Genomic DNA, 24176 nt, shown 5'->3' on the forward strand with positions numbered 1-24176 from the left:
GCCATTTACTTGGCAGTCTCCTCTGCCCGGGTCAACTAGGTCAAGAGCTATGGCCTGGTGGTCAGGGTCAGGTGGCAGGCGAGTTCCCTCCCACTCGTGCTTCAGGCTAACAGGTGGATCACGGGTCCGCTGCTCTATCTTGGCATTTTTCTGTCTGCCACACAGCTCTCCCCGCTGGAGAACTGGCAAGGTTTAGAGTCCAGGGTGGCCGAGAGGTGACTCTCCCTGCGTAGGAGGGCCCTGGTGCTTAACCAACTGGTCCTGTCCATGCTCTGGCCGTTCTTCTGATGCTGCAGTTCTTCTGGCCAGGACTGCATTGGGTCTCTGCAGGGGTTCTCTATCTCCCCTTGAAGGAGGGAGGGCAGGGCCTGACTTGTCTGCACAAGCCCTGCAGAGGTTCCTATACGATGCATGTAGTCCGGCGTGGAGCACGCTGGTGCACGCTTTCCTTCGTCACTTTCGAGGGCTTCAATATGACTGGCAGCTCCTTTATTTGAGAGGTCTTCCACAAGACCTCTCTGAGCTATCGGCCTTCTACCAGAACCTCCTCCAAACCTGGAAGCTGCTTTCGGTGACCAGGTCCTTGGGAGCCACCGTGGGGGCAGAGCTCCTCATAGAGCCCCTCCTACACAATCCTCAATTGTGTGCAGGCGGCAGAGTCCCCCTCGGTGTGCCAGAGGTTGGTCCTGACAATAGTCATCAGGATTGGAGACCTCCTGGACTATGTCTGGGAAGACTTGGTGGATCCTCCCGTGCTCACTCAGTGCAAGGGGCCCTCTACTCTCTACTCTTTGTATTCGCCGGTGCATACTTCAGGAGGTGAGGGATGCTTTGCTGCCCACTGCTCAGTTTTATCTCAACAGGGTCCTGCAAGAGGGTGCACCCTGCCCACCCCTCATTCCTGGCCCTCCTGATCTCTCCATCAGCCCCCAGCCCTGCATACCTTCCTGACCACCTCCCCCTCATCACCTGAGCCATCTGTGCAGATTCATCTGTACACACTCATGCTTCACATTCTCCACTTCCCCACCCTCGTGTCCCTCCCACACACCAAGTGGCAGGGCCTCCTATCACCACTAGAGGGTGAAGAGCCCCAGTGGGCCAGTCTCTACTCCACCTTGGTTCCTCCCTTTTGATTTATGCACATCCCATCTCTGGTCCCACAAAGTAATGGGACCTTCTTGTCAATCTCCTGGCTCTTGCCAAGATGGCAATTTGCAAGACCAAGGGGCAGAGGTTGGCCAAGGGAGGGGCCTGCGATTGTAGGGCCTATTTCTAGTCCCACATCCATTCACCCATCCAGGCAAGAGTTACATCGGGCAGCGTCTGCTGGGTCTCTTGAGACCTTCAAGGGGCAGTGGGAGCTGTACGGGGTTCTCTGCTTGCTGTCCCCATCTGACTCCTTCATTTTAGCCCTTTGACCCTCACAACCATCCCTGTTTTTTCTTTTCTTTGTTCCCTGGAATCAGTTGGTATCTCAGGCTCTTTGGATCCTCCCTGTAGGCCAGTGGAGTGTCCTTTAAATATGGGCAGGCTAATTCCCACACACCTCCTGGACCTCAATAGGCCCAAACTCCTGCAGCCCAGTGCTTTCAGTCTGCTGCATCAGGAACAGGTTATTACTGGTAAATTCACTTGGTTCCCTCTGATCTTTGTTTAGTGGGTGGTAACTTAGTTACAGTGTAGGGGCTCCTAGTATTGGATAGATCCTGGCACAGTGGTTCTGGCTGAAGCTGCGCCCCAGAAGCGGCTGGCAAACAGGCCTGGCTCTTACGTGGGGAGGGGGAATGCACAGGGCTCCATGCACTGCCTCTGCCCTGAGTGCTAGCTCCGCACTCCCATTGGCTGGGAACCTGCTGCTAGCTGCTCCTGGAGGCAGCATGGTCTGTGGTGCCAGGAAAGGCAGGAAGCTGAATTAGCCCCGCCCCGCTGCACTGCTGACCAGGAGCTGCTTGAGGTCAGCCCCTCCTGCTCCAGTCCTGACCCCCTCACCAAATCTTGAGCCCCCTCCTTTGACTTGAAGCTCTCACCCTCAGACCCGTACGGGAGCCCACATTCTAGTCAGCTTATGTTAGGACGTGGGCATCAACCATTTTCTGCAACTGGGTCATAAGGAAAATTGTTTGAAACCCGCTGACTCAGGATGTGCGTGTGTCTCAGGATCAATGAGCTACCTCACATGAAAATACAAAATAAGCAGGGTCCTTCAGTCACAGCCTACGTACAGCCAGGCAACAGATCAGGAAGGACGCTCTGAGCCCAGAGGCGGGCAGAGCCAGGAGAGACCGACATGGCCAAGGACAAGCAGCGGGGCCGGTGCAGCGGCTGTGGCTGGCACAGTAGGTACAAGCGATGACAGCCTGAATGGTGCAGAGCACGTGCACTGGATCCAAACTGCTCAAAGCTCTTGGAGCCCAAAGACATTTCAAGACTCAGAGTGAAATCCCGGCCCCACTCAGGACAACGGTAAAACCTACATTGATTGCAGCAGTGGCAAGTGATCTCCCTATGGGTGGGGCAGGAGAAGGCTTGTTTGCAGCCACAGTACTGTGAGAGTAAAGAGTAGACTTGGGGCTTCCCAAGACAGCTCAAGGCTATAACTGGGTACCACAGGCCCTCAGATAGGGCAGGTGTGATCATAGCAGAAGGGACCAGGAGTTTTTCCTTATGAGGGATTCTCCTTCCAGGGAGGAACCAGCACCCTCCTGTGCTGAGGAGTTCCCTCTGGGAACCAAGGGGTGGGTTGGGTGGCTAGTTAGGGCAGACAGGCCATGACTGCAGCAGGCAATACAGCTGGGAATGCAGAGAGCAATGCTGGGGAGAAGCCAGAGAGCTGTGAGATGATCCCCCCGAGGTACAAAGGTACCCGCTGGGAGGGAGAGAGCAGACAGGCTGAGGGGCAGGACCCTGTAGGCTACTCATGCTGAGAAATGGCACCAATTACATTGGACTCTGTGGAACAGCCTTGGAAGCTACAAGCACATTCCTAGCAGGAAGACTGAAATCTGAGGCTTCTGCAGCGGATTTGTCTGTAAGGACCCAGCACCAGTCGTCGAGAAGCTCTGTGGAGACTTTTCTCAGAGGGGTTAGCTGTGTTAGTCTGTACCTGCAAAAACAAGGAGTCCTGTGGAACTGTCAGATGCCTGTCAGATTTATTTAGGAATATGGTTTCTTGAGTAAAAACAACTTTATCAGATGCATTGACAGGATTTCACTCTGAGGCTACATCTAGACTACAGGCTTCTTAAGCAAGATCCCTTTTTCAGAAGATACCTTCTGAAAAAACTTATTGCAAAAGAGCGTGTCCACACTGTAAAAGTGCATTGAAAAAGTGATGTGCTTTTGCGCAAGAGAGCATCCAGACTGATTGGACACTCTCTTGCATAAAAGACCACCCAGAGCCACTTCAGCCAGGGTTTTAGGTCACCAGCTGCTTTCCAGTGCTGGTGCCGGAGCCTTGCAGAGACAAGCGCTTAAAAGACCCCCCTGGACAGCCATTTCTCTGCTTCTGCTGGGTGCTTGCCTACCTCTTTGAGGGACAGCAAAGCTCTCACAGTGTCTGCTGTTGTTGCCCTCTTCTTTTTTGAAAGCCGCAGATTTTTCCCTTCTGCCATGGAGTCGGAGATGTCCCTGGGCATGCGATGGACCCACAAAGCCATGCTGCAGGTTTTGCAGCATTTGCTGTCAGCTGCCTTCCTGTGCTGCAGGACCTGGACTATGAGCTCATTCTGGGGTCCATCTCCATGGCTGCAGCTGCTCCACTCTGGCAACCTCACCCCACAATGGAGAAGCATTTTTTGGAGGCTGGACACCAGTTTGAACTGGTGGGACTGGCTGGTCATGGAGTGATGAGATGACCAGCAATTGCTCCAAAACTTCCACATGCAGAACATCATCTTTCTGGAGCTATGTGCCTGGCTCGCCCCTGCCCTACAAAGATGTGACACCCATCTGCAGCCCACCACCCCCCTGGAGAAGTGGGTCGCAATCACCATATGGAAGCTCGGCATCCTGGACGGCTACTGGTTGGTGGGCAACCAGTTCAGGGTGGGAAAGTCCACCACTGGGGCCCTCCTTGTGGAGGTAAGGCACTCTGGGGCTGCAGTCCCTGCATGAGGGTGGGGGAAGAGTTGGATAAGGCAGGCGCTTAGGAAAGGGAGGTTGGGGGCTGTGGGAGGTGGAGATGGGGTGGTGGGAATGGCTTGCTAGTCTGAACTATCTAGCCCGTGCCGCGTGTAGCCGCTCGGCACGGGTTTCGAACAAGCCGGCATTTAAAAATGGCGCCGGCCGGCTTATGCAAATAAAGCCCGGGAAATTCAAATCCTGGGCTTCATTTGCACGTTCGGTATGCATACATTACCCCGCTAGTTCGCACTAGCGGGGTAGTGTAGACATACCCCATCTGAGCACTGGACCATCAAGAGGCCCTATATATTAACTGAAAGGGCTGCTTTTCCGTTGTCCTTCCGGCCCTGGTTGACCACCGAGGATAATGTACTGAAATTTTTGTCGGGTGGTCAGAAAGGGCCCACGATGCCTGCGTATTCCAAAACTCAAGCCTGTACTGCAAGCTGGAGGTAGGCACATTTTTCCCCTGCCAGGACTTTGTGATTGGGGATGTGCACATGCCGCTGTGCATAGTGGGTATGCGGCATACCCCTCATGCTATGGCTCATGAAGCCGTACACCGGCTACCTGGATCCCTGCAGAGATCTGTTTAATGCATGCCTGAACTGCACCAGGATCAGGGTGGAGTGCTCCTTTAACCTCCTCAAGGCATGTTTCCAGTGCCTTCTCACCCTCCTGGACATAGGGGAGAACAATATCTCCAAGGTGGTGGTGGCATGTTGCGTCCTCCACAATGTTGTGCAGTGGAAGGGGGAGGCCTTCCTCACAAGATGGGGGGTAGATGCCTGCTGTGAGGGCCATGCTTTCAAGCAGCCCTGGATAGCTGCCATCTGTGAGGCTCATCAGGCCGGGGTGCGCATCCGGGAGGCCCTGAGGTAGAGGTTCTCTCAAGGACTCCAGTAACTCTCCTCAGGGCCTCCCCAAGAGGGACCTTTGGCTTGCTGCTCTATCCTTTCCCCACCACAACCCCTCCCTTCACCCTTTCCCTGACCTCCCAATAAACACACCAGTTTGGTTTTACAAAACATGAACTCTGTATTAATGAAACATTGGGAAAAGTTGGAGAGGGAAAGGGGGAGGGGGTCTGTGAACTGGGAAGGGGACGGTGGCAGCTCTTTCGCAAAAAGGCTTCTTCCTCGTAGAATGAGGAATATCAATTGCACAAAAACCCCTCAATTCTTTTGATTTACTGTCAAAAGAACATGTTTGCAGTGTGTACGTAACTAATGTTTTGTTGGAAAAATGGCCATTTTTCTGACAAAACTCTGTAGTCTAGACATAGCCTTAGACTTGAAATGTTCTGCATCTGCATCAGGGTAACTTTATCGCTGGCATTTCCTAATTCAGGAGCATTTAGCTTTGACTAACTAGCTCTGTTCACCTTTTTTAAAGAGAGGTAAATATTAGGGTGGGTCAACAACTCGAAAATGTCCCTGTGAAGTATTTCAAATGAGATTTTTTAAGCAGATTCAACAGATTTGGATGGAAATGAAAAGAGATTTTTTGTTTAGATTGGGGTGGGCAAGAGGTGGCCTGCAGGCTGGCTCTGGCCCACCAAGCCATGGATCCGGCCCGCAGGCTACTCCATCCCACCACAACCCACGAAGCAGCTCATGTAGCTTTAAGCAGCTGGCTGCTCCCTGTGGCTCTGCTCTGGGCACTGGGGGGAGGTGGAGGCTTCATGTGCTGTCCCCAGCCCCCAACAAAATATCTCAGCCTCTGCTGGCTGGAAATTAACCAATGGGAGCTGAGAGATGTTGCTGGAGGGGAGCAGTGCACGAAGCTTCCCTCTCCCTGGTACCCAGAAGCTCACAGAGCACCCAGCCATTTGGAGCAGCCTGGAAGTGTAGCGGGGCAGGCAGCCTCTGGGTCCTGCAGGGCTGCTCACCGGAAGAAACGTAGGTAAGCACCTTCCGGCCAGAGCCTGCCTCTCTACTGGCATCTCACCCCCTCCCTGTAGCCCAACTCCCCGCCCCAGGCCACCACCCAAACCTTCTGCAGCCTCTCTCCCCCAAGTCAAAACTCCCTTCCAGACCCTGCACCCCCTCTTACACCCCTCACCCAAGCCAGAAACTTCTCTGCACCCAATGTCCCTGCCCCAGGTCACCACCCAAACCCCTCCTGTCTCCCTCCCCCTGGTCACAACTCCATCCCAGAAACTGCACCCTCTTCTACACTCCTCCCCCAAGGTAGAATCCTCTCCTGAAACCATAACCCCAAACCTCTGTCCTAGGTCACAACCTCCTTCACCCAAATTCTCTCTCAGACCCCACACTCTCTCCTGCATCCCAATCCCCTACTCCGAGCTCCTTTCCACACCCAACCTCCCTTCCAGACCCCACAGCTACTCTATAGAAAACTGCAGCACTGGACCACTTATCAAAATCTTGAAGTGGCCCCCTATCAAAAATTATTGCCCATCCCTGGTTTAGATTCTAACTAATATGTTGATTCATTTGAACTTTTGGAAAATTTAATTTTCCTTTTCATATTTGGGATTACAAGATTTCTCCCTTCCTCCCCCTTTCTATGTTTTCAAAAGGAAAAAGACAGTGAGAAAACAGGGGAAAGTTTTTCAACTGGACCAAGGAATTGGACCAAGGTGTGATATGAGACAAAGTGCTACTTTCTGTGCAGCATGGTGCCAAAAATTTCCTCACACGCTCAAGGGAGAGAAGGGAAATATTAATTTTCAGCACTTTATAATTCATCCGAGCCTGGAAGGGATTTCACTGCACTATGGAAAGGCACCTCCCTGCCCCCAGCACTGCCCCCTATCCAAACAGCAAAGCCTGCTGCAGTCAGTAGGGGGACTGGGCTACCTGATCTCCCAGGTCTCCTCCAGTTCCATGATGAAATCTTCTCAAGAAGGTGTCGAGACTATTTTACAGAAAGTGGAAAGTGTGAAGCACCCACCAGCTGGGAGTCTCTAGTAGCTCCCCCTCTAATTGCTGTAGCAGTGATTTGGAGAAGGATGGGGACATGGAATAGGGAATATTTATCTAACCCACAGGAGAATGTGTTGCCCCTGCAGCTCTGCCCTGCCCAAGGACAGACTTGCTGACGTTTTTGCTGGAAAACCCAGGGCCTTCCCTGGCCACAGCTGTTCCTTTGTGATGCTATTTACTGTGATTTTATTTTCCATAACTTTGCAATTATCGTACAAGGCTGAGGATCCAGCTCCCCCTCCCCTCGCTGTGCTCTGAGGTCCCCCAGCTCTGGGGCAGGGTCACACACTGAGGGCAGGTGTCACTAATCCAGCATTGCTCCTGCACTTACCTGAGCAAACCACACCGGCATCATTGTCATGTGAGCATGGAGAGGCCCCCAGGGCAGTGACAGGGCAATGCCCCAAATAGGGTTCAGACCCTTCACAGTGAAATGTGTCTGCCCAGACAGGGCCGGTTCCCTTCCCAAAGCGCCCTCCTCCTGGCACCGACACAGCGAATCCGCAGTCGAGCTGACGACAGAGAACGTTGGCGTCTGATAGATCCCAGCGCGAGCCACAGAGGGTTCCCCAGGCACCACGCACCTCGATCTCCACCCTCCCGGAGCAGGCTGTGCTGCCGTTCACCAGCCGTAACCCTGTGAGCCCTGGGGAGAAGGGAGAAGGGTTTAGGGAGATGGAGCCTTGGAACTAATTTATAACAAATGGGTCAGGGTTGCCAATCCTCCTGGTTTGGCTGGGAGGCTCCAGGAATTAGGCCGTGGCTCCTGGAGGCTACTTCTGACAAACCAGGCATTGTGGGCACTCCCTGTATGGCAGTACCACAGGGCTAAGGTAGCTTCCTACCCTCCCTTTGCTCTCACTCCCAGAGGCATCCAGCACTGTCCTGGTATTCCCTGGTGGGGGAAGTGATCTCTGCATGTTGCCCTGCACCCTGTGCTGACTTCACAGATCCCATTTCACAGTTCCCATTGCCCAGAGCTGCCTGTCCCCCACCCCCGCCAGGACCTGCTACCATTGAGATGTGCTGTCCCTTTTGGGAGCTGCCTGACATGAGTTTCATCCTCTCCCACTCCCAACCCTCTGCCCCAGATAAGAGCTCACACCCAAACAGCCTCCCAGATTCCACAATCTTCCCACCCCCAACTCCTGCCCCAGCCCTGAGCCCCCTTCTAAACCCCAACCCCTTCCCAGAGCCCACACTTGCCCCTCCTGCTGCATCCAAATTTCCTTCCAGTGCCTAGACACCGCACCCCTTCCCGCCCCCCACCCCCTCCCCCGCCCTAGGCTCATCCTGGTGCTCCTCTCATGCCCAAATTCCCTCCCAGAGGCCACACCCCCTTCTGTACCTCAGCCTTTTGCTCCAGTTAGGGGAGTTGAGACAGAGTGATAGAGGGAGGGGGTTGGAGTGATTGGGGGTAATGGCCTCCGAGAAGGGGCAAGGCAGGGGTAGGGTAAACCTGTTTGGGTTGGTGCCCTTAGTGCAGTTGGCAACTCTTCTTGGGGGATTTTGTCCCTTCTCAGATTGTCTTGGATCATTTGCATTTTATGAGAAGCTGATACCAACCCAGCTCCCTACAGAGTGTGATCATGTTACTGCTGCATCCTAATCTAGGCTACACACCCTGGGATTTTAAACACTTAGGACTGAATTCTTACATGAGCATATGATTCCGGCATCATTTCTGTGTGAGCATGTCTGGCTGCCATGTGACACCCTGGGACAGTATGCGTGGTGGGACTCAGTCCCTTCACACTGGAATGCTTCAGTCCAGACCGGTCCACGTCCTTCTCCAAAGTGAGCTCCCCCTCGGACAGACAGAACCGTTCCACATTGCAGTTCGGTACAGATGACGCTGGCAGCTTTGAGATCAAAGTGCTCATCACAGACTGTGGCCCATAATTCTCCATCGCTTATCTCCACACGTCCTGAGCAGTCACTGTGCCCTCCAACCAGCTGGAGTTTAATGTGCGCTAGAAAGTCAATGAAAGCAGGAATGTACTGAGAGGCCTAGTGATTCAATTGCTCCCTTGCCATGGAGCTTTGGCTAAAACCCCATTGTGGTTCACTGCCTACGTGCAGATACTAATAGAAACAAAAAAGCAACAGATAACATGACAAAAGCATTGGAATTAGATAGCAGTCAATATACATTAGAAGTTATGATGTGTAGCAGATAAGGGAAGTTAATGACATCAAGGAACAATTCATGGGTGGTCCGGAATAAAAAGCAAATGTTTTAAATAGGTTATGAACAAACCAAACACCCTAACAATGATGTAGTCGCACTGCAAAGGAAGATGGCAAAATTGTTAACAATGATGCAGAAAAGGCAGAAATATTCAATAAACATTTCTGATGTTGCACAGAAGCAGGATGTATCAAATCATGTGAAGAGGATGAACTGCTATTCAGTGCATTGTGTTGGGATATGTAAAATGAATAGGGGTCTAGGATGTTGGTTAGGAGTGTAGCCACACTAGGCATTACCCTTGGACATGCTCTTTCCCTTCATTTTTGCAGCCTAGAAAAATAGATAAGCATGCAGCTGTTCTTTGTTGTGTCTTTTGCTTATCCTCACTGGCACTGTATAAAGTATCTTCAGGGTTAAATTTCTTGTAATCTCTTTAACCTGATGATTTAGAAAGTTTGTAGTGCATGAAGCATTGATTTTATTAGAAATTCTGTAAATAGTAATTGGGGCGGGTATTATTGCCACTCCCCCACCCGCACGACCTGTTCTGTCCTTCCGATATATTTTGTACCAAGGGGTATGTCTACACTACCATCCTAGTTCGAACTAGGGTGGTAGTGTAGACATACCCAAGGAATGATTGTGTCCCATTGATTGTCCTCACTCCACTAGGTTTCTGTGATGCCTATTATATCAGTGTCCTCCTTTAACATGAGGTAATCTAGTTCACCCATCTTATTTTTTAGACTTCTAGCATTTGTGTACAAGCACTTAAAAAACTTGTCACTGTTTATTTGTCTGCCCTTTTCTGATAGGTCAGATTCTTTTTTATGTGAATGTTTTTCATCTGGTCTGGCCCATACTTTATCCTCTTCCATCTTCTCCTCCTGACTAAAACCTAGAGAATCTCTATCAATAGACTCTCTCCTCTAAGAGACATCTCTGTCCAATCCATGTGCTCCTCTGCACCAATCAGATTTCTCCCATCTCTTAGTTTAAAAACTGCTCTGCAACCTTTTTAATGTTATGTGCCAGAAGTCTTGATCCACTTTGGTTTAGGTGGAGCCCATCCTTCCTGTATAAGCTCCCTCTATACCAAAAGTTTCCCCATTTCCTTATAAAGCTAAACTCCTCCTCTCTACACCATCGTCTCATCCACACATTGAGACTCTGATGCTCTGCCTGCCTACCTGGCCCTGCACGTGGAACTGGAAGCATTTCTGAGAATGCCACCATAGAGGTCCTGGATTTCAGTCTCTTTCCTAGCAGCCTAAATTTGGCCTCCTCACCAGCACTACACATAAGTCTATCTAGATGCCTCGAGAGATTTGCAACCTTTGCACCAGGCAGGCAAGTCACCATACGGTTCTCCCAGTCATCGCAAACCCAGCTATTTACATTTCTAATGATTGAATCTCCCATTACTAACAACTGCCTTTTCCTACTGTCTAGAGTTCCCTCCCCCAGAGAGGTAACCTCAGTGTGAGAGGATACCCCAACATCTCAAAGGAGGGTCCCAACTGTGGAAAGGTTGCCTTCTGCTCCCATTGATTACTCTCCTTCTCTGAGCCTTTCATTCTCCTTAACAGCACAGAGGCTGTCTGACTGGAGGTGGGACAATTCTACAGTGTCCCAGAAAGCCTCATCTATGCACCTCTCTGCCTCTCTCAGGGTATGTCTACACTACCCCGCTAGTTCGAACTAGCGGGGGTAATGTAGTCATCCGCAATTGCAAATGAAGCCCAGGATTTGAATTTCCCGGGCTTCATTTGCATAAAGCCGGCCGGCGCCATTTTTAAATGCCGGCTAGTTCGAACCCCGTGCCGTGCGGCTACACGCGGCACGGAGTAGCTAGTTCGGATTAGGCTTCTAATCCGATCTAGCTGTACTCCTCATTCCGAACTAGCTACTAATGAAGCCTAATCCGAACTAGCTACTCTGTGCCGCGTGTAGCCGCACGGCACGGGGTTCGAACTAGCCGGCATTTAAAAATGGCGCCGGCCGGCTTTATGCAAATGAAGCCCGGGAAATTCAAATCCCGGGCTTCATTTGCAATTGCGGATGACTACATTACCCCTGCTAGTTCGAACTAGTGGGGTAGTGTAGACATACCCTTAGCTCCTTCAGTTCAACCACACTGGCCTCCGAATTCCATACGCAGTCTCTGAGGGCCAGGAGTTCCTTGCACCGAATGCACACATATGCCACCTGCCCCTAGGACAGGTCATACATGCTACACTGAGCACAATAAACAGGATAGCCCCCACTCTGCTGCTAGGCTTCTGCCTGCATTCTCTCCTACAGCTACCTAGGTTATTGATAGAGTTTCTAGTTAAATCAGGAAGTTTTGATTAAAACCTTTAAACTAAACTATAAAGAATGGCAAGTGTATCTTGGCCCCTTCCCACTCCCCTTCTGAACTCCCTCTCAAAACTCCCTGTTTGCTGCTCCTGTTCCCAAAGCTCCCTGGTTGCTGACTCACTGCTTTATAAAGTCCTGACCTCTCTTATAGCCCCTCCCCCTGACTAAGGCTCAGCCAATTAACAGAGGCTTCTAGATTTCAAACCTTTAAAAGCTCACAGCTTCCAACTGCTGTCCACCGCACATGCTCCTTAAAACAAACAAAACAAAACAAAACAAAACAAAACAACACAACACACACACACACACACACACACACACACACACACACACACACAAGCTCAGCACATTGCAAGTCACCCCAAAACACACACTATAGACAGCCACTTACCTCAAGGGTCCCATATTTCCTCCTTTACCTGAAGAACTCTTTCTCAAAACTCCCTGTTTGCTGCTCCTTCCTCCTTTCTGCAATCCCCTGCCTTGTACACAACAACAAATGAAACAGGGGGCCTATGGTCTCCTGCCTCCTTCCCTGCATTGGCCTAATTCAGAGCACTGTCTGCACTGTGCCCTGAATGAGAGGGATCCTCTGGAGAAAACAGCATAATCTGTGATTAAAAACTGACTCTTAATGCATATGTAGAAGTGGGCCAAAAATTTGTAACAGCAACTTTAATTCTGCCCTATTCTTATTTTTTGTGGTTCAACTTTGCAAATTTATTGTTCCTAACAAAGAATGTATTGTGTATATTTTCTAGGTTTTTAGAAAAGGAAACTGAACCCCCCACCAGAAATTCTAAGATGTGAAATCTTCAGCTATGTCTAAACTGTAAAGGAAAGACGGAAAAAGATAAATAAATCGTGAAGCACAATTTGTGGATTCTTTTCCGCTTTTCTGGTGCCAAATTTCGGAAAAACCTGCTCTTTCAACACAACCCTTCTGCCTCATAAAATGAGGTTTACAGGGATGGTTAAAGAGCATGTCTGCTTTTTCGAAAAAATTTCCGAAAAAGCAGACGCGCTCCTTAAATTGCTTTTATGATATCCTGGAAAAGCACTGAAGTCTAAATGTAGCTGTACTGACAGCATGTGGGTCATCAGTAGGGTAGGAACACACACTCTGCCATTAGAGATAATGGAATAACTGACAGCAGTGGTAGGTTATTATCCTCATTGAGGACCAACACTAGAAGAAAATTGGAAGATTTTGTTGCAGAGTTTCACAGATATTTGCTGACTCTAGGCAAATGGCAAAACTCAGGGATACTGTGCCCCATTCTAGGCTCTGAAAAGGAGTGTGTTCTGGTAGTGACAGACCTTCCTTCTCCTGTTTTTTTGAGCCTAACCCCTTCTGCCCATTCCCCTCCAACCTGTTCTCATCCTGGTCCTGTCTCTTCCCTATCCCTTGCTCTGAGTTCCAGTTTCTTCTCCCTGTTGATCCAGTCCCAGTCTCCACTCCTCAGGCATCTACTCCAAAGTCCCAGTCTCCTTGATCAGCCCTTCCTAGACTTTACCTCTGCCAAGTTCTCATTTTCCCCTTTCACTCTGTTGCCCCTCCCCTCTGGGATCCTCTGCTGATCTATTTATCACTCCTGCCTTTGCCTGGGGTTGCCCTGTCTGCTCCCAGCCCCAGTTTCCCTCCCCGCATGCCTCATCTCAAGACTTCGCTACATGCACACTTGTTAGGGTGTAAATTGACCCCACAATAGCCTGCTGCACACCAAGTGTCCCTGTGAACCCTATTGCTGTGCACTAACATTTCCCTAGTGCTGTGAAATGGGCATAGATAAAAGCTCACTGCAGAACTATGAGTGTGCAGCAATATAGCCCTCATGGACACTTGGTGCATGGCAGGACAGATTTACAGCCCAGCTTCCCACAGAGTGTCCATGTAAATGTGCTCTCAGTCTCCTCCATCCCACCCTGGCTGCTTCTTCTGGTCTCTTTGCCCAGTTAGTCTTAGACTCTCCCCATACCCTGGCTCCTAATCTGGTCTCTTTCTCCTCATCCACCACCAGTTTCTCCCCACTAGTCCCCAGTCCCTGAATTCTTGCTTAGTCAGTCTCCAGCTATCCCAGCTCCAAATTTTCTTACTCAGACTCTATCACAGACTCTATCCTCCAACTCGCTGTTCTAGTTACTCTGTCTAGCCAGTTTGCCTAGTCTCTTCCTCTTCTCAGTCCAAATCTCCTTATCCAGCCAGTCTCCATCTCCCCATTTTTCTCCCTGCACCACTTTCTCTCCCCATCATGCACCTGTATCCGGTATCAGAATGTCCCACCACCACCCCCATGGGTTCCTTGTCCCAATCTAATCTCTCCTCTCACTCCAGAACACTGGTACTTTCCCCTTTTGAATTCAATTCAGGTGATGTGCTGTCCACACTGCTGGGTGGAGAAAGAGCTAAGTACCCATCAGGCCATAGCTGATAGACACAGAAGGAATTCCCAGGGTGGAGAAAGGAGAGGGAGGAACAAAGCTTGTTCAGCCCAGTTGCTGAAAGTCCTCAGAGAAGGGAGATCTCTGATCCACTCAGGTCCTGACATGGGGGCCAAGCACAGCGGCTGTTATAGATTGTTCCATGGGAACTGCAGTGCTATTGATGAGGGGAACTCAACACAAGTGGTGCTGTGAATGAAGGGCTGTGACCCTACAGATAACGGTCTCCTTTACTGAGCACCGCCAGACTGTGCACTGACTACGGCAGGGGGTCTGGGCGAGGAGAATGTTTTGGCAAAGTCTGGCATGAATCCAACCAGGAATGAAAAGTGAAAGCTGGACGAGAGGGGGTTGAGAGAAACAAGGGGAGGAGCATCTGAAGAAGTGGGCGGTGCCCATGAAAGGTCATGGTACCATCCACACGTTTTGTTAGTCTTCAAGGGTTCATCTACACTGCAAGCTTATGTCGGAAAAAGCTCTTCCTGCAGAGATCTTCCAGAACAGCGTATTTCAAAATAGAGCATCCACGCTGCAGGGAAGCCTGAAAATCAGTCTGAGGCAGGCCCCCCTAGTGTGCACTCGCTATCTTATTGTACTGCCCCAGGATGCACTGGGGAGGAATAACTTAGAATGGCCCTGAGGAGGGACTATTTCTTCATAGCAGCAGTGGAGCATCCACATACCCCCTCTTCCGAAAGAGCTTTTTTGGAAGCGGTGTTATTCCTTGTGGAATGGGTTTACCAATGTCAGGAAAATCCCTCTGTTATTTTGATTTTCTTTCAAAATAATGAAATTCCTATGTGGATGCTAGTATTGTTTTTCTGTAATAATGGCTGGTATTCCAGAAAAATGGTATAGTGTAGACATACCCTAAGGTGCTATAACCCTCAGTTTGAGAAGCCCTGATCTAGAAAAAGTAGGCTTTTGAGTTTGAGGGCAATCTGCTTCTTAGGGCTGACCTAGAGCTCAGACCATAGTAGCCTGAATACTGAGCCCTGGACAATATACATGACAAATAGAACAGGGAACTGCCCAGTAGGGAACCTGGCAGATAACTCTGAGCAATGATCTGAACACTGACTTTTTTTCCTATGAGCCTGGGAGAGAGGGGCTATGGCTGATCCTACCAAGACAAGTTTCTGAATTACCCTTAATGGCCATCACTTAGCCTGTCTACATGTCACCTGATGCTGGGACCCACTTTGGACACTGAACTATTCCACTAAAAGTGAAGAGAAATTTAAACTGAATACAAAGGATTCCACCTTTGGCAAAAATTGATAGAAAGGTGGGAAGCCAAACAAGAGGAGTAGCTGCCATACTTCAGGATACTGCTGCTTATCACCAAAGATGACTGCTGGAAACATCTAAGACTGACAAGTTTCTTATTACAGTAAGCTTAGCTGGAGTGTTTTGTTTTATTGTGTTCTGTCTCCTACTACTATTGTTTGTAACTTTGCTTTGTCTACTGTTGCTTATAACCACTTCAATCCCACTTTTTATACTTAATAAAATCACTTTTGTTCATTAATTAACCCAGTGTAAATAATTGTTAAGGGGAAGCATTTGTGCATATCTCTATGCAAGAAAGCAGGTGAACAGCACAAGCTTACTTTGTAGGAAACTTGATACAGCATAAGACAGATTTATCTGGAATTCAGATCTCTTTGGGCCTGCACACCTGGGTGTTGAGGCAAATCTCTTTTCCTGAGCATTCCCAAAGCTGAGCTTATCTTGGTGTCTGTATTACAGAGCCTGTGACCACATCTCTGTGCCAGTGCAGGAGAAGGCCAGAGGGCTGGACTCAGTAGGACAGAGGGGCACCCACAATGGCAGGAAGGTTGGCTTAGTGGTATTTCAGCACATCAGGTGACAGTCACAAGGGTCTCTGTCAGTGTTCCCTCTAGGGTACGGCTAGATTACAAGGTTTTTTTTGGAAAAGGTACACAAAATGCACTCCGCATTTTACATACCTTTTTCTGATTCTTTTGTCTAATCTGGGCCAATTGTCAGAAATAAAACCCTCTTTCAAAGCCCCCTTTTTCCTTGTAGGATGAGGAATTCCGGGGCTTCTGAAAGAGCATGTTTGCTCTTCTGCAAAAAAAAAAAAAACCAACAACCCACAAGTGGAAGAGCAAACACGTTCCCTGGACATGGCAGAATTTTTTTACGATATGGTATCCTGGATAAAAACCTCGCAATCTAGCCGTTCCCTAAGATTTTCCATCTATGAGTGGAGTTAGTTTTTCTTGTGCACCAGTATTGAGTTCATGTGTGCTTGTTCGGTGTGTGCCACTGTGGCCAGCAAGTTATTAATAAATATCTTATAAACCTCTCCCTTTTCCTCTGCTGCCATATCTCCTCCCCTCCCATTGCCCCATCTTCTTCCCTGGTGCCCCCCACCCCTCACCCACTTCTGCTGTCCTGGCTCCTGCCCTTCTCACTCCATTCAGTCCTTTGGGGACCTGCCCCCATCCCCTGCACCAGCCCTTCCCTTCCCCCTGTGTACATGCCTTTTCTAGCCCCACTGATGATCTGTAGTGACTTCACCCCATCCCCTCTCATAACACCTCCCTCTACTCGCCTGCCCTGCCTCTTCCCTCTGGTGCCCATCCCATCCCTCCAGTGTCTGCTCTTCTGCCTTAGTCCCAGGCACCTACACCTTCCCTTACCCCTGCACATTCCTGGTGCCTCCCGCTTCCCTCATTGCCCCTGTACTCCTTGTTCTCTTTCTCCCACCCACTCACTGCCCTCTGCCCCAGTTCTCCTCATGTCTCTCTGTGCCTGTAGGAGAGCCTGGACAACCCCATCCTGACCAGTGTAATCATGTCTGCATTGTCTAGCCCTGTCTTGACCAGATCAATGATGTCTGTCTTGCCCAAAGTGCAGATTTCTAACAAAGCAAACCCAGACTTGACTCAAGTCTGGTGCACATAAGCACGTAGGCCAGGCCGAGTGGTGGTGGGGAAGTTTTGAGAGTCAGGAGTCTTTTAAACAATAGTGCGTAGAGAGCATGGTATAGTGAAACCATGCCGAGAACATCAAGAGAAACCTGGTACTGGTACATAACATTTCTAACTAGCCAATTAGCCTGTCATAAGATGGGATTTTCAGATCTTCTCTCCTGAGCTCTCTCTCTCTCTCTCTCTCCTCCTACTGCCTCCCCCCTCTCTCTCAACTCTCCTCCGCCTCCTGACTCTCTCTCCATCTCTTTCTTTCTCTTCTCCTCCTCCTGCCTCTCACTCTCCCTTTCTCTTCTCCTCCTCCTCCTGCCTCTCTCTCCCCTTCGTCTCTCCCCGCCCTGGCACTTGGCTGAGTGCTGCCTGCTCAGCCGGGCTGCTGCGAGGGAGGAGGGAGGGGCAATGATGTACACGACCGGGGGCCAGGCCTGCTTTCCGCCCCCCTCCTCCCGTCCAGCCCCACGGCCCCCGATCTCCCCCCAGCTTTGCTTCCCACCCCCTCTTCCTGCCAGCCAGCCCCATGGCCCCCCGGACACTCCCCTCCTCCTCCCCCGCCAGTGCTGCTTCCCTCCCCCATTCCTCTGGGCCCCCTCATCCTCCCCTCCAGCCCCACAGTCCCCGATCCCCCCCAGCTCTGCTTCCTGCTCCTCTTCCGGCCAGTTCCGCCCTCCTTCCCCTCCCTGCGTGGCACTCTGCCTCCCTTCCCCTCCCTCCATGGCAAGCTGGGCTGCTCAGCTGGGCCCAGCTGAGTGGCGCTCCCTCCGGGGGAGCAAGCGGTGGCAAGCGGCCATTTGGGGTCTGCACTGCACCCCCCCCCTCACCAGGTCTGCTTCCTGCCCCCTCCTCCCGTCCAGCCCCACAGCCCCCAATTCCCCCCAGTGCTGCTTCCCACACCCTCTTCCTGCTGGCCAGCCCCACTGCCCCCCAGACACCCCTCCGCCAGTGCTGCTTCCATCCCCCTTTCCTCCAGGCTCTCCCATCCTCCTCTACAGCCTCCGATCCCCCCCCCGCTCTGTTTCCCACCCCCCTTCCGGCCAGCCCCAACCCCTTCCCCTCCCTGCATGGCTCCCTGCCCCCCTTCCCCTCCCTTTGCTGCGCGCTGCACCGCTCCCAGCTGAGTGGTGCTCCCACCAGGCCCCAGCAGGGGAGCAATCAAAGGGCCGCTTGCCGCCGCTTGCACCCCCGCCGGGGCCCAGCGGGAGCACCACTCAACTGGGCCCGGCAGGAGTGCCACAGCGTGCCATGCAGGGAGGGGAAGGGGGCAGGGCTGGCCGGAATTGCAGGAGGAATACCAGCTACTTTGAATTAGGGCTTTAAATCGGACTTCCGTTTCACTGCCGCGTGTAGATGCGGACAGTTACTCCGGGCTATTGAATTTCTAAAATGGCGACCGGCCGGGAACATGCAAATCAAGCGTGGGATATTTAAATCCAGGGCATGTTTTGCAACTTCGGTATGCTTCATTTGCCTCCCTACTTGAAAGTAGGGGACAAGTGTAGACATACCCTAGGTAACTCATCCCAATCCTTCACCACCCTCCTAGTAAAATAGTTTTTCCAAATATCCAACCTAGACCTCCTCCCCCTGCCACCTGAGACCATTTACTCCTCATTCTGCCATCTGTCACTACTGAGAACAACCTCTCTCCATTCTCTTTAGAACTCCTCTTCAGGTAGTTAAAGGCTCCTATTAAGTCCCACCTCGCTCTTCTCTTCTGCAGATTAAATAAGTCCAAATCCCTCATCTTCTCCTTGTAGGTCATATGCTCCAGCCCCCTAATCTACTGGACTCTTTTCAATGCAGCTCCATCCTTTCTGTAGTGGGGGACCCAGAACTGGACTTCCCTAGATCAGCTGGCAACTCTCCTACTAATGCACCTCTCAGCTACAAGAGCACCCCGTGGACTCATATCCAGCTTCTCATTCACTGTAATCCCCAGGTCTTTTTCTGCACAACTGTTCCTTAACCAGTATGTTACTAGGTTGCCTTTCCCATTCAGTAAGGGTCTCATGCTTTTCCTGACCTTCTTCTTGTTGATAACATACCTATGGAAACCATTCTTGCTATCTTTAATATCCCTTGTTAGCGGAATTCCAATTTTGCTTTGGTCTTCCTGATTACACCTCTGCAGGCTGGAGTAATATTTTGATAGTGCTTCCTACTCAACTATCTAAGGGTATGTCTACACTACCCCCCTAGTTCGAACTAGCGGGGTAATGTATGCATACCGAACTTGCTAATGAAGCCCGGGATTTGAATTTCCCGGGCTTCATTAGCATAAAGCCGGCTCCGCCATTTTTAAAAGCTGACTTGTTCGAACCCCGTGCCGCGTGGCTACACACGGCATGGGCTAGATAGTTCGAACTATGTAGCCATTCCGATCTATCTGTACGCCTCAAGGCACACTAGGAAGTATGTACAAGGCCAGCCAGGTGGAGGCACCGCCATTATACTTTCATTACGAGCAAGGGACTGCAGGGGAGTGGATAGGGTTTTCCCCAACTAAACACCATCACCACTGGGGTGCTCAGGATCTCTTTTGGGTTAAAACCATCAGGCACCCAGGCACACCTGTGAATGTGACCTACTCCCCAGTAACCCGGGGAGGAAAAAGGGGGTTACACGAGTACCCCAAAATAGCTATTCTGTGTCTATACAACAAGCCCATTATTTCAGGCTCATTATTCCAAACATCCCTGTAAACCTCATTCTACGAGGATTAAGGGATGTTTCAGAATAGCGATTTATTTAGAAATTTGGCACTGTGTAGACAGTGGCAAATGACAAAATAAACTATTTCAAAATAGCATTGAAATAAGATACGCAATTAGCTTAGTTCATGCTGGGGCCACTGGATCAGGGGCAGTGACTGCTGGCTCTGGGCTGGCAGGCCTGGAGCTGGCACAGGTACTGTGGCCAGAGCCTACCCTTTTAAGGGCTCTGGGGAGGTGTGGAGAAGAGGAGTTTTCCTGGTTGGGGTCAAAGTGTCCAACAGGGCACCCTGGAAAGGGCTGGAGGCCTCCAATTTTGAAATAATCATCTACACAGCACTTATTTCAAAATAGCAATTTTGAAATAGGCACTATTCCTCATGGAATGAGGTTTACCAATTTTGAAATAAGCCCTCCGCTATTTTGAATTAATTTCAAAATAGCGGTTTGCTTGTACAGAGGCTAATACAGTTATTTCGAAATAATGGCTGTTATTTTGAAATAACTTTGCTATGTAGACATACCCTTTGTTTTTGCTGTTCTTTTTGTAACTATTATTTATCTTGTCTGAAACTCTGCACAATTGTGTGGTGTGAGTGGGGGATGTGCAAGTGTGAAGCCATCACAACTGCCCAGGTGGTCAAGAAGAAGTGGGAACCCTGAAGATAATCAGGAAACAGCCAGGCTGTGTCTACATTGGCATCCCTTTCCAGAAAAGGGATGCTAATGAGACACATTGCAATTGCAAATCCGCGGGGGATTTAAATACCCCCCCGTGGCATGTGCATGTACATGGCTGCCGTTTTTTTCTGGCTTGGGAATAAGCCGGAGAAAAGCGCCAGTCTAGACGTGATTCTCCGGAAAATAAGCCCTTTTCCGGAGGATCTCTTATTCCGGACTTGAAAGTAGGAATAAGAGATCCTCCGGAAAAGGGCTTATTTTCCGGAGAATCACGTCTAGACTGGAGCTTTTCTCCGGCTTATCCCCAAGCCGGAAAAAAAGCGGCAGCCATGTAAATGCAAATGCCGCGGGGGTGGGTATTTAAATCCCCCGCGGATTTGCAATTGCGATGTGTCTCATTAACATCCCTTTTCCAGAAAGGGATGCCAATGTAGACACAGCCCCATTGTGTCTGAGGCCGAATTGAATTAACAGCACTGACAGAACCCTGGAGACAGGCAGAGAGCCCCTAAAAGTGAGAGACACCGATGGGAAGCGTGACAGTCCCCATAAAAGGATAACTCTGGAGAACACAGATTAACACCTCCTAAGGATGGATGGTTGCAGCAGGACACTGCAACAATCCTAGACTCCAATGGAAATGGACATATATAAAGTGGGGATCTCTTGCCACTAGAACTCTGAATTGAATAATGCAAGCCAAGCCTCAGAGTACTCTCAGAGGAACCCCGATTCCTCACTCAGTCAGCCTGGCCTGGCCAGCTAGCTGGACTTGAGCCACAATGGACTAGGCACCATCTGTAAGACCTGTCTGTGTGTGTATGAATGCATATACCCTTTTTATTTTGTATTTCAATGAACGCAGCATATTGCCTTTTCCCCTGAAAGAAGTCCCATGTGCTTTTTATAAGCATAATATCAGCTCCCTAGGCAAGCACTCTCCTCTGGAGTATAAAGCCAAACTGATACTGTCTGGCATTGTACATGTAACTGTACAACATATGCTCATGAAATTTGTCCTCTCCCTCCTTGTGAAGAGGAAATGCCCATTAGCCTGAGGTTTACAACCACTTCACTCCAAATTTCCCAGTTTAGATGCAAAGATACAATACATTTATTAATTACAACAAGAAGTTAAGTGATTATAAGCGATAGCAAACAGATCAGAGCAGATTACCTAGTAACTGCAAACGCAAACTAACCCTAAGATCTGAGAAACATAGGAGATGAAGTAGCAAATTCTCACCCCAGCTGCTAAAGCATACTGGCAGATTCTCAAAACACAAGCTGCATTTGCTTTGTGGTTTGGGAGCCCAGGATATCCATGCATAGGTTAGAAAACCCTTTAACCTGGGTCCAGCATTAGCACTTTCCTCTGTTCAATGCTTGTTCTTTAGGTGCTTGTCTTAAGTGTTGACTGATGTCGAAGTGAAGAACAACCAGTGGTGACACTCCATGCCTGATGTAGCTTTGGCTTACAGTGAGAAACCTTTGTTTCAGACTTGGTTCCCAGACCAGTTTGTGGAAAAACAGCTATTCTCTGATGGATGCCAGAGTCATGTGGCTGGTCACATGCCCTTACTCACCTCGCTATGTCACAATAGCCATTATCTACACACTATTTGGATGTTTCCAGGGAGACTCACCTGGTGGGGAATGAGGTTCTCTTGGGGACTATTGTTTTTCCTATTCATCCATTGCCCTGATAGACCCTTTACAACCAGATATTTAGATCAGAAACATTTTGCTTAGTGGGTGTTACTCAGGTGTGGCTACATGTGACGTGCAGTTACATAGTCAATATTCATAACTACAGACACAAAATGAAAATGCTTGCAGTAAGATAATGCTATTTAAGCCATAAATGATATTTATCAACTCATAATTTTCCAATGACACCTGACATGCCCCGTATTTTACAAAATGCGCCATTGCTGTGTCATAACTTAAAGATTTATCTGGCATTACTTGGGTCCTTCAGGGCAGGGTGCTGGTGGTGTGGTGAGTGTAGGAGTCAGGGCAGGGAGTTGTGTGTACTGGGGGCTCAGGGGAAGAAGTGGGGGTGCAGGAGCCATGGCAGGGTACAAGGGCTCAGGGCAGGGCTACAGGATTCAGGGCAGGGAGATGAGGGCTTGTGGCATTGGGACATGGAACTAGAAGGCCTGGGAGTGCAACTGCAGTGCCCATTGCTGGCCACCAGAAGAGCTCTTTGGAACATACTGAGAGGTCAGGGCGGTGGGGCCTGCACCTGATTGCTGGCAGGGCTCCTTTGGAAGTGGGGAAGGTCTGGGGTTGTTCAGTCCAACCACAACCCCTGTTGGGGCTCCTCTGAGAAATAGGGGGAGAGAATCCAGGACTTCGTGGTCATCAAAATGGAGAGTCCTGGTCCTGACTGGTCACTCTCTTCTTGCTGCAGCCACCCGCTGTGGCCACTCTGCAGTAGCGCTGTCCCCTGAGCTCGCTGTCCCCAGAGGTCACTCTGCTGTATAACTGTCCCTCCTAACAGCCCCCTTCCTTGATATGGAAAACAGATACCAGGTGGAGCCTGTTGTCCTGGCACAGCCAAACCCTGACTATGCTTTAAGATATGATAAGAGGAAGCTGCCTGACAGATTTGTGGGTTGTAGCTCTTATCTTTTAGGAAGAGTTCTTGAACAAAAAGACCGGACAAGAGAATGCTCCCAGCTAAATCTCATTCTGGCCATATGGGGAGAACCCCTTGGTCACATTGTGGGGGTGGCAAAATAGTTACATAAATCCCCCACCCTTAGTACTTCTGCAGGTGGCTGTCTGGGTCTGATTTTTAGCATGCAGGTAACATTTTCAAAAGTGATTTGGGGACTTAGGATCCTAAGTGACGTTTTTCTTTTCCATTTCCTTCCCTATTTGCATGTTTGTACCCATTGAAAGGGAAAGGGGAAGGAAAAAATGTGGCATTCAGAAAACTGGAAATGTGATAATGAAAACTCTTCACACTCACACAGGGGATGGTGAGTGGCCAGTGACACAAACAGGAATAATTACAGCAAAGTCCCAGCAATGGAGACAGGACTTGCTCTGGTTGATGGTCCTTTCTCACTAGGATGACAGGCACAAGACACCCATTGCCCTCAAGCCCTTCTCTCTCACGGGGTTTGCCTTTTAGGCCTGAGGTGGCTGATTCTTACCTGAACACGTCACTCCAGGCACCAGGCTGTGATCACAGTATCGCTCACCCTCTTCAAATTTATGACATTCCCAGAGAGCAGATTCGGTACCACGACAGGAAACATATCCCAGCCAAATTTGACCAGATCCTGGCCCAAAATGAGCATTATGATGGATGCTGACAGCAGCTCCGCATCCCAACTGCTTACAGACAACCGCAGCATTGTTCATACTGTCCCAGCCTCCATCACACACTGTTCCCCACTGATGCTGGTGTTTAATCTCCACTCTCCCGGCACAGGGGCTGCCTCCATTCGCCAGCCTCAGCTCCTCATAACCTTCAGGGAGAGAGACAGCGCAGGGTCAGTGTGAGCAAGGGGCCCCTCCCCAGTGTTGTCACAGCAGAGTCTGTGCCTGACAGCAGGGGATGGGGCCTACCCAGAGCAGCTTCATGGCACCTCCTTCTCATGTCTTAGCATCTTACACTCGGGACGTTGCTGCTGCCCCTTCCCCATTTTATCCCCTCTGGTGATCTGGGGTGGTTTTACCTCTCCCATGAGAACACGAAAAAAGGCACCAACTCCCAGAGTTTCCCTCATTCCCA

At 50.0% G+C, this 24176-nt stretch overlaps 1 protein-coding gene across 3 annotated transcripts in view; it reads right to left on the reverse strand.

Annotated features, from left to right (window-relative positions):
- LOC112544692 (scavenger receptor cysteine-rich type 1 protein M130-like) overlaps nucleotides 1-23939 on the reverse strand; it is a 35438-nt gene extending 11499 nt beyond the window's left edge. Inside the window, exons 1-3 of one of the 3 annotated variants that reach the window (XM_075902643.1) lie at nucleotides 21776-21980; nucleotides 8735-9049; nucleotides 7408-7722 (exon numbers count right to left, since the gene is read on the reverse strand). In XM_075902643.1, coding sequence (XP_075758758.1) covers nucleotides 7408-7722; nucleotides 8735-9049; nucleotides 21776-21788 — 643 coding nt within the window. In that variant the 5' untranslated portion in view covers nucleotides 21789-21980. Of the gene's footprint in view, nucleotides 1-7407; nucleotides 7723-8734; nucleotides 9050-21775; nucleotides 21981-23592 lie in introns of those variants that run through there. The other 2 variants (XM_075902634.1, XM_075902652.1) reach the window with 2 other exon arrangements.
- Between the last annotated feature and the right edge of the window lie 237 nt (nucleotides 23940-24176).

The sequence above is a fragment of the Pelodiscus sinensis genome, chromosome 1 (genome assembly GCF_049634645.1).
Source record: "Pelodiscus sinensis isolate JC-2024 chromosome 1, ASM4963464v1, whole genome shotgun sequence".
Taxonomy (NCBI): Eukaryota; Metazoa; Chordata; order Testudines; family Trionychidae; genus Pelodiscus; species Pelodiscus sinensis.